At 50.9% G+C, this 14,804-nt stretch overlaps 5 protein-coding genes across 5 annotated transcripts; 2 read left to right on the top strand and 3 right to left on the bottom strand.

Moving 5' to 3' along the window:
• Nucleotides 1–546: 546 nt before the first annotated feature.
• N7457_009466 (putative DNA 3'-phosphatase Tpp1) lies at nucleotides 547–2,344 on the bottom strand (the record flags this gene model as incomplete). The annotated part of the gene is made up of 8 exons (XM_057180509.1): nucleotides 547–711; nucleotides 772–917; nucleotides 991–1,245; nucleotides 1,317–1,444; nucleotides 1,495–1,800; nucleotides 1,858–1,970; nucleotides 2,041–2,198; nucleotides 2,254–2,344. 8 exons carry the CDS (start codon nucleotides 2,342–2,344, stop codon nucleotides 547–549), a joined length of 1,362 nt encoding a protein of 453 aa, XP_057028895.1.
• Nucleotides 2,345–2,762: 418 nt separating this feature from the next.
• N7457_009465 (mediator of RNA polymerase II transcription subunit 18) lies at nucleotides 2,763–3,634 on the bottom strand (the record flags this gene model as incomplete). Its single annotated transcript, XM_057180508.1, has 2 exons — nucleotides 2,763–3,081; nucleotides 3,141–3,634. The coding sequence occupies 2 exons, from the start codon at nucleotides 3,632–3,634 to the stop codon at nucleotides 2,763–2,765; spliced, it is 813 nt and encodes a 270-aa protein (XP_057028894.1).
• Nucleotides 3,635–4,686: 1,052 nt separating this feature from the next.
• Nucleotides 4,687–5,132, top strand: N7457_009464 (alpha-ketoglutarate dehydrogenase subunit KGD4; the record flags this gene model as incomplete). Its single annotated transcript, XM_057180507.1, has 2 exons — nucleotides 4,687–4,762; nucleotides 4,849–5,132. 2 exons carry the CDS (start codon nucleotides 4,687–4,689, stop codon nucleotides 5,130–5,132), a joined length of 360 nt encoding a protein of 119 aa, XP_057028893.1.
• Nucleotides 5,133–6,488: 1,356 nt separating this feature from the next.
• N7457_009463 (RUS1 family protein) lies at nucleotides 6,489–8,104 on the top strand (the record flags this gene model as incomplete). Its single annotated transcript, XM_057180506.1, has 4 exons — nucleotides 6,489–6,501; nucleotides 6,840–7,180; nucleotides 7,257–7,301; nucleotides 7,367–8,104. The coding sequence occupies 4 exons, from the start codon at nucleotides 6,489–6,491 to the stop codon at nucleotides 8,102–8,104; spliced, it is 1,137 nt and encodes a 378-aa protein (XP_057028892.1).
• A 1,024-nt stretch (nucleotides 8,105–9,128) lies between these two features.
• Nucleotides 9,129–10,196, bottom strand: N7457_009462 (regulator of G-protein signaling domain-containing protein; the record flags this gene model as incomplete). The annotated part of the gene is made up of 1 exon (XM_057180505.1): nucleotides 9,129–10,196. One exon carries the CDS (start codon nucleotides 10,194–10,196, stop codon nucleotides 9,129–9,131), a length of 1,068 nt encoding a protein of 355 aa, XP_057028891.1.
• Nucleotides 10,197–14,804: the final 4,608 nt, after the last annotated feature.

Below are 14,804 nucleotides of genomic sequence, written 5' to 3'. Positions count from 1 at the left end.
TCAGAGAGGCGTTGGTGGTCGGGGATGTGGTTGTGTTGGATCCGGGTTTGTTGGGTGATCGAGATACGTAGATGGTTGTTACTTGTGCTTGGTCGCTTGGTGTTAGGCCTACAGATCGCATGCTATACGTGGGATATATGTAGTCATGCGCGCATTTCGAAATGGGTGTAGACAATGTCTGAGATGGGGATCTATTGGACGCGGGAGATTGGTGGGTGATGGGTTATATTATATTCGATATATGCTATATTGGGCCCTGGGGGTCTGAGCCGAGCTGGGAATGCTGGGGGGATGCAGGTGACTGCAGGGCCGAAACATGCGTTGACGCGGTCGGGATCGACATTCGTGATTTTGAGGGCGGATGAAACTTCGTTGTGATGGTGTGATAGGTTGATGGATGTGAGTCGTGTTTCGGTTTCAAAGCGTGTAGGTTGGAGCATGCGAAGAAGAGGGAGGGAATGGTGAGAGGAGGCTGGATGGAGGCTCGAGCGGTAGAGCAAGAGGAGTAGGCCAATGCGAGATTGTGCAGATGGGCTACTGGTACATTTAAATCCAGTACTGGCTCCAAAGCCGCTTTTCTTCTTCGCTACCGCGGAACTTGAACTCAACTGGGATGATGTCGTCAAAGCCCTCGTCCAGGGTTGGTGCGCGGAAACGACGGCCGAAGTCGCCGAAGGCGATGCCGGGTAAAGAGGTTCGGGATTCGGGGTTCTGGTTGTTATAAGAACATGAACGAGGTGATATGGAAATGAGGATGTTGCCAATACATACCAATTCTTTGTTAGATGCGCGGACCGCGTTGTTGTGTCGGCATAGGTCAGGCGTCGAGATGAATTGTACGCAGCGGACAGGAATCTTGAACTCTTTCGCAAGAGCCGTCCAGTGGGCTCGCGTTTCTGGGTCAGCGTTGGTGTTGTCTAGGTGAGGCCTCTCGTGTTAGTTCGAACGGTGAAGACGAAGATATAGTTAAAAAGAGAGATCACAACGTACCGACAGCCACGGACTTTTTGGCCTCTAGGTGCTCACGAGCAACCTTGAGACATTTCGGGCGCTGTAACAGTTCATCAGTATTTGATTCACTCCCTTCACTGTCGAGTGGGACAAGTACCGTTTTCAAAAGATCTTGATTCACTCGTTCATAACCTAGAGGTTCTAGGTGGTTCCAGTAGAAAGTGGACTTTCCGGCACCTGGGCTGCCACAGAAAACCACAAGTTCAAGCGGGTGCTTGCGAGTAAATGGTTTGGCTATGAAGACATGTCAATAAACTGCCAGGCTTTAGAGCCTTGCGGCTCATTCGATATAAGACAGTACATACTCGGCTCTTCGAGATCCGCTTTCACAAAGGACATTGGATCAAATATCTTCGGCGCCGGTTCCGTAGTCTGTCCAAGGAAGAATTCCTCTGGAGTTTTGAACGGCATACCGATGTTGGTAGCAAGTCCCCTAGGCCCGATATCAGATTTTGTCACAGCATACTATCATCCTGCTCTTACCTATCCACTGCCGAATGATCCCCTGGCCTTCCAGCAGCATCCCCAACGAAAACCGATGCTGGCAAGTCAACGCCCGCAACGTCAAGATCATAATCGTCAAGGAATTCGCGCCACATCCCGAGACGGGGTTTCCTATATTCAGGGTCGGTTGTTGCCGCGTAGACGCTCACTGGGAAATCCAGTTCCGTCATGACGGCGGTCAACTTTTCTTTGAAGTTGGAAAGACTCTTTGAGTCACTTCGTCCACCTTTAATATCCTTCTGGACACTGATCTTCTTTTGGTTTGAGAAAATGACGACTTGGAAGCTGCGAGGGTGTCAGCTAGAGTGCACCAGGCCAACCGTGTCTGATTTCGATACATACCCTTCGGCATTGAGTTCCTTTAGACGGGCTGGAACCTTAGCGTTCCACCATTGCCAATCGGTGGCAGATTTGGGGAAGACATTGCCCGATTTCGTTTTGATTAATGTCGAATCCTACATAACGGTGTAAGCACAGCTGTTCGATTTCTCGATGTTAACCGTGGGGTCAGATTTATCCACTCACCAAGTCAAAGCCAGCAATTCGGCGCTGTTTGTCGGTAACAGGGCCTGCCTTGCCAATTATCTGCTTTCCGATGACCACACTTGTGCCGATGACGCGCCATGTGATCGGTTGGGGTTTCTTCTGTGAGGTCGGAGTGAAGAAGTTTGCCGCAGATTTCTCTATAGATAGGGGATTTAATGGGTGATCCAATGGCAGTGGCTAGTACAAACTTACTGATTACTGTCGGGTCAGCCTTTCGGCGCAGTGGTGGTGGAGAGATGGCTTGAGTGGGGGAGGCACTCCTCTTGACTGCCCCCTCGGCCATTCTCGCAGTACGGGCGAATGGAAACGTCGTGGAGGATTTATGGGGTTTACTGGATGTGCGGTGGTTTGTTCAGCCGAGGTGAGTTGTAGTTGGATTTGGTCTGTGGTCATGGACGCGCCGAGACGCGGGAGGAGTCACGAAGTCACATGTTTCTGAACATTGAACGGACCTTCTACAGCAACGACAGGCGACATGAAAATGAAGAAGATGTTAAGGAAAATGAAAGTGGAAATGAGAGTGGAAATGGAGATAGAGATGCAAATATTCAGCGTATCTCAATTGCTATGATGGGTATCTTGCTTTTTTTCTCTGCCCAAGTAAAATATCTTCGAAATGTCTATCAACGCCCTATCGTCGCTGAAGACCAGGTGTTTCGTAGTCTCCAGCATACTCAAACAACCCGGACTAAAATAGACGGCTACTTCGCCCGTGTATCAAGAGACAATCGATCTGCCTGTTCTAGAAGAACCGCCGACCTCAATTGCTCGCGGAGTCCAAAGAGATGCTGCGAGGCAGTCTTCATCGTCTCTTGGTTGCTACCGTCTTGGACAATGATAAAGGCCTGTAGAACGTAGCTTCCGCTCTTCTCAAACAACGTCATGTCCTTCAAAGCAGGCAGCTGTTGTCGGGGAGAGGTCATTTCATCTGCGCCCGGGTAGTGCAACACCCGGTGCAAGAAAATAGCAATGTCATTATGGACGAACATATCGCCCTCGACCAGATACTCCGTGATGAAACTAGAGCCGACAGGGTTAGTTCCCGCAATCAGGAGATCGGACGCGATGGCGCCACTCACTTATAGCCCCACGCATTCATAGCTTGGACGATATCTCCCCGGGGCAGCGTCGCGCTCGACATCAGACGCGACGTGACCGCCGAGCGTGTTCCGGCTTCAGGAATATCTCGGAACTCCAACTTCCATGGCTGGCGCTCATAGTTGTAAGTGGATGACAATGAAGCACCATCAGGCTTCGAGTCATCCACACCGGCCATCTGGGTGTCAGAGTCGCCCGGGACAGTGGATCCAAAATCCTTCTCGGAAACCGGACCAACCACCTGGGTGTAGTACATGTTTCCATTGAGCATCTTGTTCAGCCGTTGCAGGTCTCCCTGTTGGAGGTCCTGACTCGCTCCGGTGCGCCCCGCCAGGCCCGGTTTACGGTACGCCTTGAAGATCAAGCGCCGCTCTAGGCAATGGCGGGGCTGCATAGCTGTCAGCCCAGCGAGCTGCTGTAGAAGCTCATGATGTTGGTGGACCGGGACCGAGGCGAAAAGCGACTGCTCGTGCATAGTTGAGATGTCGTACTCCGTATAAGCGGGTGAAGCCGGGATGTGATTTAGGCAGGGTCCAAGCTTCCCGCGATCCAGTGGCGCAATTTCGTTATCAGAAATTGATTTCTTATGTGTCGCTACTATTGCTAATAGCGTCTTATGGCTTGATCTGGTTTTTTTTCTTTTCGAGGCTCCCCGTTGGGGGCTTGTGATGTGCTTGTGATCGGCTTGTGATCCTTGGAATATCACTTTCCGGGGTGACCTGTCAGGGTGTTCCGCCAGTCCCAGTCTAGAGACGTTGGACTTTGGCCTCCGATTGCGGGGTCTAAGCTGTGGAACAAGATAACCTTGCACGGTTTGCTGAAGGCGTTAAAGACTCTGAGAAAGAGACACTGATTGGTGGGTTGCGGCTTCAAAGGGGAAGATCATGAGCGTGAAGCATGGAACACGGGGAGGCAGCTCACCGGCCCACCGACTGGGAAAGGATCGGGGCAATTTGGATCACAGAAAGGGCTTCAGGTTGCGGGGAGAATTGGAGGAACACCCAAGAATAAGAGGTGCCAAGGGCCAAAGGTGCATCGGAATGGGAGTCCGTGTGGATGCAGAGGTACTCCGTACTAATGGCGCAGTCTGGAATATCCCACTGAAGGGCGTAGCTCATGTTCATTGCGTGACATTGGCTGACTTATTGCATATCTTCACTCCCTTGGACTCGATTATACCGTGTACAAAGCGTCTCAACGTCGCCCTCGTAAAAAGAAGAAAAAAGAAGAACCGGCAGTTCATAGGCTGCCGGCTCCGAAGTGTCCCAAAGCGGCAACCCTCCCATTTTCTTATCTTCTCTCTTCTTCTTCTCTTCCCCTCTTCATCCTACTTAATTTCTATTCAATCGTCTTCTCCAGTCCATCTTCTAGGCTTTCAATCCACTTTAGCACCCTACTTTCTTCTTACACTTTGCCTTTTCGGTCGGTTCGGATACTACCGGACCCGTTCAATTTCGCACTAACCCGTGTCAAATTGATCCTACCAACCTCCCACCTACAACCACCTTCTCTATCACAACCACCATAATGCGTGTCTCCTCCGTTCTTTGCAGTGCAGCTCGCACTCCTCTTATTCGCTTCGTGGGCAAGCGTTCCGTCCCTAGTATGTGATCTCTCTTCCTCTCTCTCTCTTTTTCCAAAAAAAAATCCCCCCCAACCCCCAATTCCGAGACTAACCTCATATTTCAGAGTCCATTGACCACACTCCTCGCGTCCACCCTGCCTCTCCCACCGGCACTCTCCCTGACTCCTTTGCCACCTACCGCGCCAAGGCTCAGCAGCACGGCCCGCTCGGTCGTTCCTCTTTCAACGGCACCATTGGCGGCCACTCCGGCGCCTCCCTGGGCCCCATCAAGCCCCAGGCCGGCGAGTTCTTCGACCGCTCTGAGCTCCCTGCGCGTTTCGGCCGTCTCCCCTGGACCCAGGCCGAGATCGACGCCATTGAGACTGGCGGTGCCAGCATGTTCGCATAAGCGTCTCGACGCGATATATAACTTGTTCTTTCAAAAATGTATGAGCGATGGGGCATGATACTTTTCATGGAAGTTGCGTGATGAGTGGGCTCGAGTCTTAGAGCTCGAGTCTGCAGCCGGTGAAACGCGGCCTCGAAGTTGGCTCTGGCCGACCGTGGCATTGGGCGACTGTCTTCACGGTCGCTGGGGGACGGGGACAGCAACAATTCCAACGCTGGGACCCTCGTTCCCGAGAGTTTCCGAATCAACGCTTCTCAATTTATACCTCGTTACTTGTGCTTGGGCGGAACCCATTCACAAGGACGCCTTTCTTTAGCGGCCATTCATTGCTGCCCTTTTCTTCTTCTTTTGGTGTTTTTTTCACTCGTTGTATCCGGCGCTGGTGGTTGATTTTTCTGGGTGTCCTGTTTCCACGCGCAACTCGCAGCTGTGTCGTCTTGATGTCGAAAGGCGGAGTGTGCGTTTTACACATAGATGTGGTGGACTTGGTGTGAGATGTTCAAAGTAGGCTCTGGGAGCACTATTCAAAGAAATGACTTTCTCGATCCACTGTCTCCTTAAGCTTTTCAAACGCATAATCCTTTCGGCTGTAGAACTGCAGCCTCGACGCGTACAGAGTAATAGCATCTGCATTAAACATCGGGGATATGCACATAGTAGAAAGTACGTGGTCTCACGTGCCCCCTCTCTAGATCGGCTTTGAACAATGACTTCGACATCCCACCTCCCATCTACGGAGTATCTGATTGAATATGCCATCCCACATCACTGACACGGATAGACTGACCTTTCAAGAGACAGACGAGGCTGGCAATCCTACCGCAACCTATATCTACTCAGGAGACGTTACTAGGTCAACATCCCCTGGACGAGTAGATGTAATAGTAAGTATCCATTCATTGCTCCATACAGCCCTCGATATTACTTTCCCTTCGAATCCTCCAGGCACTGGGCGTCTCAATGAAGACACGAACCAAGCCAGCCTCGTGTGTTGGCGTTCATCGTGCCGAATTGCAGGCGAGCATATGAACCCCTTCCAATGGCTTCAAGAATGCATCATACCCTGGGAAACATGTGTTCTCTATCCTATTCCATGCATGGCTGTTTCATAGCAACTGGAATTGGTGACCGGTGATACATTGGATCAAGACTATGCATCGCCCCCAAGTTGATGAACTTCCTCGCATGTTTCAGGCAGGCTTGGAGAGCCATGCATTGATGTCTCGTTTTCTTGGAAAATACTAACGGACATCTAGCAGAGCACTTCTATATCCATCTCACCATGGTCAGCAAAGGCTCTAACTAGCTCGCTGAGTGATGTTTTTCTTCCCTCCGGATATCCCCAAAGTGTCAGCGATGACTATCTTCCGTGAGTACAGACGACAGCCTGTTGATATCTATGATGAATTAGAATGTTTTATCTGTGAAAGATACTAATACAGATACTAGATATCAGATCTTTGTGAGCATCCACTCCCTGGTTGTCAGAAATAGAAGCTCCATAGCTCAAACCATTTTGCTCCAGAGCAAGATTAACCTCCATGAACCATCTAAATCTAATATAACCACCTCAACCCAACCAGGACTCCCTCCAAGCCTTCTGCAGCTCAATAGCCGGTCTACTCTCTTCCCGCGCTGTTCTCCAAGGTCCGTATCCCACCTAACCCAAAAACCCATAGACCAAGAAAGATAACTAATATCCCACAGGAGTCGGTGTCGGAAATGCAAACGCTTCTCCAACCTCGGCACTCCTTCTACACATTCTGCAGGATATATCGGGTCGCATTGCAACGATCTGTTTTGCCCACCGCGTCGGCACAGCCCTCGAGCCAGAGTGCAAAACCTACCGACTGGCAGCAGACGTCTTCAACGACATCGCCATGATCCTCGACTGTCTCTCGCCGGGCGTCCCCGCAGGACCAATGCGGGTGACCGTTCTCAGCACAGCTGGCATCCTCCGGGCCCTCTGTGGTGTAGCCGGTGGTAGCTCGAAGGCGAGCTTGAGTGCTCATTTCGCACGGTGGGGGAATCTGGCGGAGTTGAATGCCGTACGTATCCAAACCTCCCACAGTGTAACTGTCTAGTTTGCTCGCTCAACAAATCTAACCTTCTTCCTTTCTATAGAAAGATTCATCCCAAGAGACCATCATCTCTCTTTTCGGCATGCTGGTAAGAAACCCCCTTCCCACCAACTCCAACCCAAACACAAAACCCCCTAATATGAAACCCATCAGGTCGGCTCCGTAGTCATCTCCCACATAACCAATTTCAGCACAACCTGGCTCGTCCTCCTAACCCTCCTAGCCCTCCACCTAAGCATGAACTACGCCGCCGTCCGCGCCGTCCAAATGACAAGTCTAAACCGCCAAAGAGCAAACATCGCCTTCTCAGCCCTCCTAGACTCAGACCCAGATCTCAGCCTCGATCCAACCCCCAAACCCCCCAAACACACAGAAAAGCAATGGACACTCCTTACCCCGGCACAGGTATCCAAACACGAACGTATCTTCCACCGCGATGGAGCATTACAGTGGACACACAACCCAACCACAACCCCATCAATCCAACATCTCGGATCCGCACAGATAGGCGTGTCCATGTCCACTTTCCTACGCAGTAGCTCAAAACCCACCCTGCCCTTGCACACCCTTGCAACTATCTTCTCAAGGGAAGCTTACATTCTCTTCCTCTCGAAGAATACATCATGGCATGCCTGTATTCTGCTAAAACGGGGATGTCCAGTCCCCAGCCAACTCAAAGCATGGACTCATGCTCTACTAGCCGCAAGAGTCCTAGCCCAGACATCAGCGGACTATCCCACCGATGCAGTTGTCGGCGTTATCGAGACAACGCTTAGCTCGCTGAACTCGGATAACCGCTTCGAGAGGTATCTAGCTGGATTGGGTGGTGTCGGGTGGAATCTCGATATTGCAGCCTTGGAGACGAGGGGTGGGCGGAGGGTTGATGTTTAGTATTCGGGGTTAGATTTGGCGCTTTGGCGCTGCCTTTTGTTGAAATCGTGGATTGTGGGCGGCGTTGGTGTAGTCAGATAGTTGGGATCTGTCGCAATATGAACGAGCATCTGCGAATGGGGGTTACGGGTGCATCTGTGGAACACCCCTATTGGAAGTCTAGAGATGTCTCTTCCTCTGTCTCCAGGCTTCTGGATTGCGTTGGGTGTGGCTGTCCGACATGTGCAACCTGGGCAGATCGAGAAGGGTCTAGACGAGTTGGGTTTCGGATGAGAAGAGAGTCGGAAATCTGCTGTATTTTCTTACGTTAATATATCGGATTGAAGCATGCAATCCGGGCAATCAATGGAAATATGAGTTTGAAACGGTCCATCGTCGAACGGGTGCAGGGTCTTTGATGTATGTCAGGGCAAGAGTGCGGAGTATACAACAGCCAAAGAGAGATACGTTGAATTCTACAGCCTACATGTACTAGATGAGTTGGAAACCATGTGAAGAGGGGGGTATCAAGTCTATTGATTCCGAATAAAATGAAGATCCCGTGGAGGGAAATGAGACCAAGACAATGTCTCGACAAAAACGCCGGTGTCCAGAAGACCTGGAGATAGACCCAGGCATTCTATCCAATCTATAGATGAGGACATGAGATGATATATATGGGGTTTCTTTTCCCGTGATGCCCGCCGCAAAACAAAGGCCAAAAAAAAAAATTGACAAGTGAAGTTTGTGAAAAAAGGACGCTCAGCTGGAGACATCCAGATGAAAAAAAAACAAAAGGAAAAACGCCGGTTTCATATGCTTTCGATGCGTCATGCTCTCATACACCGCCAATATAAACGCTCGACAAAGGCTAGAATGAAGTCGTGGGATGATGCATTTCGGTATTTTCATGCAGGAAATGAGATGAGAAGGGTCGTTGAAGGGGTCGTAGTTGTCATGAGCCGAGGCGAGAAAGGGGATGTTTTGTAGGTTTTGGATATGTCGACAGGAGTGGAAATGAAGATGGGAGTATCAGGGAGAATGTTTAGTCGTCCAGACCGAGGATCTTGGGATCACGAGGACCACCATTGCTGCCTCCAGTGGAACGCTTCTTGAAGCCAAGCTTCATACCCATCTTCTTCCATGGGTTTTCGGTGCGGAGTCTGGGGCTGTGGATGGGCAGGTGTGGTTCGCTGGCAGGCGGGGTGGTTGGTGGTGTCATAGGCTCATCAACGGCAGGACTGGACTGCGGGGAGCTGGAGTCATCGGTCAGAGAGGCCGACTCGCCGCTGGAACTGAGAAGGGCGCCGGAAGTGCGTTTGCCGATGGCATGCACGGCGCCAAGCGACATAGTGGAGCGAGTGTGGCCGGTCGCGGGAAGATCCTTAGTGGATGACTGCGGGGAGATGCGCTTGGAGACACGCGACCGAACCCTTTTCACCTGATGCTCATCCAGGCTGGTGGAGGACAGATTCATGAAGTCGTCGGGGCCCATGAACGGATCGCTGCAGGGGGCCATGGAAGGGGAGGTGGTGTGGCTGTTGATGAAAGGGAGGAAGATGGATTCCTCCATAAGCTCGTGGATACGCTTCACGGCGGAATCTAACGTCTCAGGCACTGGCGGCACGGTCACATTGGTGTACTGCAGAAGCGCGTCGCGGACTTCGCTCGACAGGTTGATCTCCCGGGGCGACCCCGGGAAAATGTATGCGGTCAATAGACGCTGCCAGAGCATTCGCAGGTGCTGGGCGTCGGGGCATTCTGAGTCCAAGGCGGCGGGACCGAGACGTTCGGCCAAACTGTAGTAGGAATCCCGGTAGCGGTTGGCCTCCATGGTGAATTCCAACGTTTCCAAGCAATGGTTCTGGGAGAGGTAGGCCATGAAGGCGCTCAGGGTGTATGGGGGTGGGGCAATGTTGGCCAGCACCTCGTCGAGCGTCGGGCGCATGGAAAAGGCCCCCGACGAGATGGTCAGGCTGACCGGTCGGGAGCCAGGTGATTCCATGTCCTCTTCGGAATCGCTGTCTGAGGAGGTGGGGGACAATTCGGGGGTGGCGGTGGGAGTGTGGTGCCGGAAGAAGAGGGACGGAGCCAAGGTCTTCTTTTTAAGCATAGCGTAGAATGTGCGTCGGGGACCTCTCTTCGGCTTTTTTTCTCACCGGTCGTCCCCTACGTGTGAAACGAGGCTCCAGAATATAAAAGAACGGGTTATCGAGATACAGACATAGGATTGCGATCGAGCGATAGGAGGGGGAGTATAGTTTATAGACAAATGATAGAGACAGGGAATATAAAACGGGGACTAAAGGGCGGAAATCACAGCACTAAAGAAGCCGCAGAATAAAAAGGGCAAAGGGCGGATTCTGGAATCATTCATGACGATACCCTGGGTAATCTTTACGGGGGCACCTCAGTGGATTACGGTGGGGACGCTAAATTAGTTTCTGCGCCCAAGTGGAGTCGTCGTTCGATAAGATGTCATAATTCATTCTTTTTATTCCTTTTTCGCGCTCTTTTCGCGCTTTTTCCTTTTATTTTTCTTTTTATTCTTTTGGGATTCTTACTTTTTCTTGCTTTTTCTTTGCCCCAATCCGGCTTTTTTCGGGCTTTTTCCGAGTGCTATTTTCTGGTTGGCTCAGGCTTGGACCTACTGTGGCGACACGCTGAACTCTCACGTTTGAACAAGCGCCTGCGATCTGCAAGGGATAACCAGAAAATGTAGAGTACAGTTGTTCTGTCGAGACTCAGCCGGTACACCACCAGCACACCTGGAAGGGTGATGCAAATCCACCGTGCTTGCATCCTTCCAAGGAGGCTGTTTCGACCACTCCACAATCCTTCCAGAAGTCATACGTGTACGGAGTACATAAGCTTCCACGGGTTCTGGAAAAGAAAAGAAAAAAACGACCAATGCGCCCAACGTGGCGAGTGCAAATTTTCATTTCCCCTGAACTCCACCACGGAACACCGAGCACTCTTTGTATGATTCGAGGTACGCGCATTCCTGCTATACTACTTTCTGTAACCTGTGTTCTTTTTTTCTTCTCTACTTTGTTATGTAGTAAACAACTCATTCCTAATTGACGATAGGGCCAATCTCACTGCCACCTCGGCCCACGGTAGCCGCTAGCACACCATCCGAGACCGGAAAGTCAATCCTCGACCCACGGTTCTGTATCCAAACAATGACTGGATCGATACCGATAGATTACCGATAAAGGCGTGTCACGGCATGTCCTCCCTTGCGTCGAGGGTACTCGCCTGTCTTTGGCACGTCATCCCAAACCTTTCCCCTGTCACGTTAATCTGGCTAACCTTGATAAACTCAAACGGAGCAAATTAAATCTCAACCAAGAACTGTGTTTTAATATGTTCCTGCCGATCATCTTGCCAAAACCGGTTCTGGGGGAGGGAGATCATTTGTACTACATACTGCAGCCTCGTTGGAATGTTTGTTGCACAAGCTTCCATGTCTCTCCCATTGGAATTCTGGACGCGTACGGAGTAGCTCCTCCGTGATGGATCTTACAGGGCTGGGCCGCTTAGTGTACATCTATGTCAAAGAACCGATGAGGCTTGATTTGGTGGAGGCGAAAAGATCATTTGTAGACACCGCAAAAAATGAATTTATAAAAAAAAGACTCATACAAGAGAGAAAGAGCCGGCTACACCGTGCAGGATGGAGAACCAAATTGCAGAGATTTCTTGTCAATGCTACAATGCTACTGCATCAAGGTATAAAAACTATGCATCGGTCATCAGTGTGACCGCACCCGGAACGGGCCCGGCTTCTAGAATTCTAGAAACCCCCGCCGAAGCACTTTAGTTCTGCCTCCAATCCACACGATCGCCACGTCCAAAGTAAAATCTCTGAGCAATGTTACTAACGTGTATACAACACGCAACACGCAACACACAACACACAACATCCAATATAGCGAATCATGCGAAACCCCCCTGGCCCTGAGTTCCACCGTACGTTGTAGAGAGTTTTTATTCCCGGGTGTCGCCACCGTCAATGCTTCACGTTCCATTTGCTGTTCTGCCGAGTCTTCCCTACGTGTATGCATGCCAAGCCAAACTACACCGTTCCTCGCGGTTGACACGGTGATGGCTGTGACTGAGTCGACTCAGTCACATCCTATTTCTTCCGAGCCTGCGACCTCCGGAATGCTCCGTGCGTACGGTGTAGATTCAGATATTGGGCCTTTGCGAGACACATAACACCCAAAAAGAAATACAAATAAAAGTGGGTGACACGTTCGGCCGATTGAAAGCGAGAGCCAAGACTTGTGAGCTGGACGGGAGCTCGGTCGATCCACTTCTGCCTTCACCGTGTGATAAGAAATAGGTAATTGGGTCTTATTATCGGAGATTAGGCGATCGTCAACATCGAGTCATCCATCCTCCTGGGACTGGAACTAGGTTCTGCAATATAAGGTTCCCGTTGGACATGGCTCCTGGAAGCTTGGTTCGCCTATCGCTGGGGATTGCGTATGTGACAAGCGTCACAAGGTTTCCCAGGTTACGCGAGCATCCAGAGGCCAGAGCTATTACAATTAGTCAATTAGTCAACCCCCATTTCCTATCGGGGAAGACCCAAATCACTCTCCGTCTGCAGCCTCGACAGATGAGATAGCAAGACAGTCCTCCGGCACGGAGTCAACAGAGTTCACCTGCACCTACAAACCATAATTCAATGGCAAACCGTTAAACTGTCAGGGAGCATGAGATCTGTAGAACCAAAGAATATACATACAGCAACGTGCATATCAATAACCCAACCACACGCTGCCTAATATCCTCGCAAGTCCCCCCAGCAAACGCGCCAAGGGCAGCATCCTAGTCCAGTAACCAAAGCCAAGAACCCTCCCACGTAGCAGAGACCCCGTGAGCCTCGGACACTTGCGACCTCGCAGCATCTAATGATTCAGCTACCAGAGCTAAGGGGCAATAAAAGCCGCAGATCCACAATTTCCCCGTTCCCCAAGGTCCAGGTGCTCCGTACTCCGTGCTCCGTACTCCGTACATAGGATGTGGTAAGAGACACGTTCCCCACAGCGGTGCGCACGGGATGCCCTCACGCCCTTGAGGGAACGGCGTCTAGGCTTCGACTTAAGCGAGACCGAGTGGATACGTCACTCGTGTGTTTGGCTTTGGGATGACTATTTATTTGTATATGGGGTAGGGGCACGGAGTACGGAGTACGGAGTATGTACGGAGTATATTTCTCTGGGTCTGGGGAATTATTAAGAATGAGGCTTTTTTGACTAATGATCCAGGGCTGTTCTCCGTATGGCGTCTCTAGTCCTCTTTTTATTGAATTGGGGCAGTCGGCGCCCTCCGCTGTGTGGACCGATGTCGTAGCATATCGGTCTATCGTTTGTGGTAGCACTGTTAAGCCTGCGACTCGTGCATGGGAAGCACCTGCACGATCCTTGACGATAATGCCTATATCGCCGTTAGTGTCTTAGCTAGTGTGACCATTTCTTTGACGAAAGTCGGGAGTCTCGCCCTATTGGAAGATCCGACGATATCCGAGCCTGTTCATAGCCACCTCATTCAATCCAAAAATTGATCTAAAAAAAAGAAAAGTGGCCCAAGCAAGGAGAAGATAAAACGAGGCCGGATCTACCCCTGAAATCTTAGTCTGCACTCTCGCATGACGTGCAGCCACGGCGTCACTACGGCCTTGAGATTAGCCGAGCAATATATTCATCTCGCGATAGGAACAGTGAATAGATTGCAGATCAACACGGGATGATCATGGGTTAAGGCCCTGTTCCAGACCGGTGGGAACATTGGCTCGACACTAGCCAATCCGGTGAGCTAGCCTGGGCGAAGTAAACCCAAAATACAAAGAACACGCTAACACAATCACACAGCACGAGAGGACCAGGAGAATAGACCCGGCAACCCGACAGAGCGTCCGGAGTCGATCAGACGGCAGAAGCCGCAAATGACCTCATTCGCTCCACTCGGTGGCCACAAATCTTGATTTCGAACGTTTCCAACACGATAGCAAGCAAAATAATAGCAGGAGACGGGGTTCCAGAGATGAGCTCAAGACCTGAGTCTGGCGTGGGAAACACTCCATCTCCATATTCTGTAGCGCAGTATGCGGTATTTTAGAAGAGTGGGGAGCCTTCTAGATTACCTCGCTCCAGGCGCTTAGTAGGACACTTCGGTCTTAGCCTAGACTGTAGGCAACGATATATACATCTGGTCATTCATATTCCGTATGCTACTACTCTAGGCGCTCATGGAAGCTGACCATTCCCGTTTCGAACGCCGATCCCCGGAACTGAGGAGTCTGTTTCATATTCAGATCCTGGATTACATAGGGTTGCCTTGGCTATACATTGTGCACCCTGCGCTCTTTGTTTCTGGGGATATATCACATGTACCCTTTCGCTAGATTCAACTCTGTTGTGCATTGAGCACCGTGGACGGAGTACTGTGGACGGAGTACTATGTACGGAGTACTGCGTACTGCGTAGGAAAAGGAAAAGAAAAAGAAAAAAGTCCCCAATCGCTCCCAGCTCAAGAAGCTAAGCTCCAAACCAATAGCAGCCCGTCCCACTGCAGCCACCCAATCCCAAACACCGGACCAATCGAGATGCATGCAGAACGAGGTAGTCCCCCAGTCAGAAACGCCCACGGCGTCAGCCCATCCCCGCATACTCCGTACAGGCAGAAAAAGACCAAAAAAAGAGAAAAT

This window comes from Penicillium paradoxum (genome assembly GCF_028828445.1).
Source record: "Penicillium paradoxum strain IBT 22861 chromosome Unknown utg000007l_segment0_segment0, whole genome shotgun sequence".
Lineage (NCBI taxonomy): Eukaryota > Fungi > Ascomycota > Eurotiomycetes > Eurotiales > Aspergillaceae > Penicillium > Penicillium paradoxum.
Note: the sequence above shows the minus strand (reverse complement) of the source record. Positions and strands in the feature narration are given on the sequence as shown.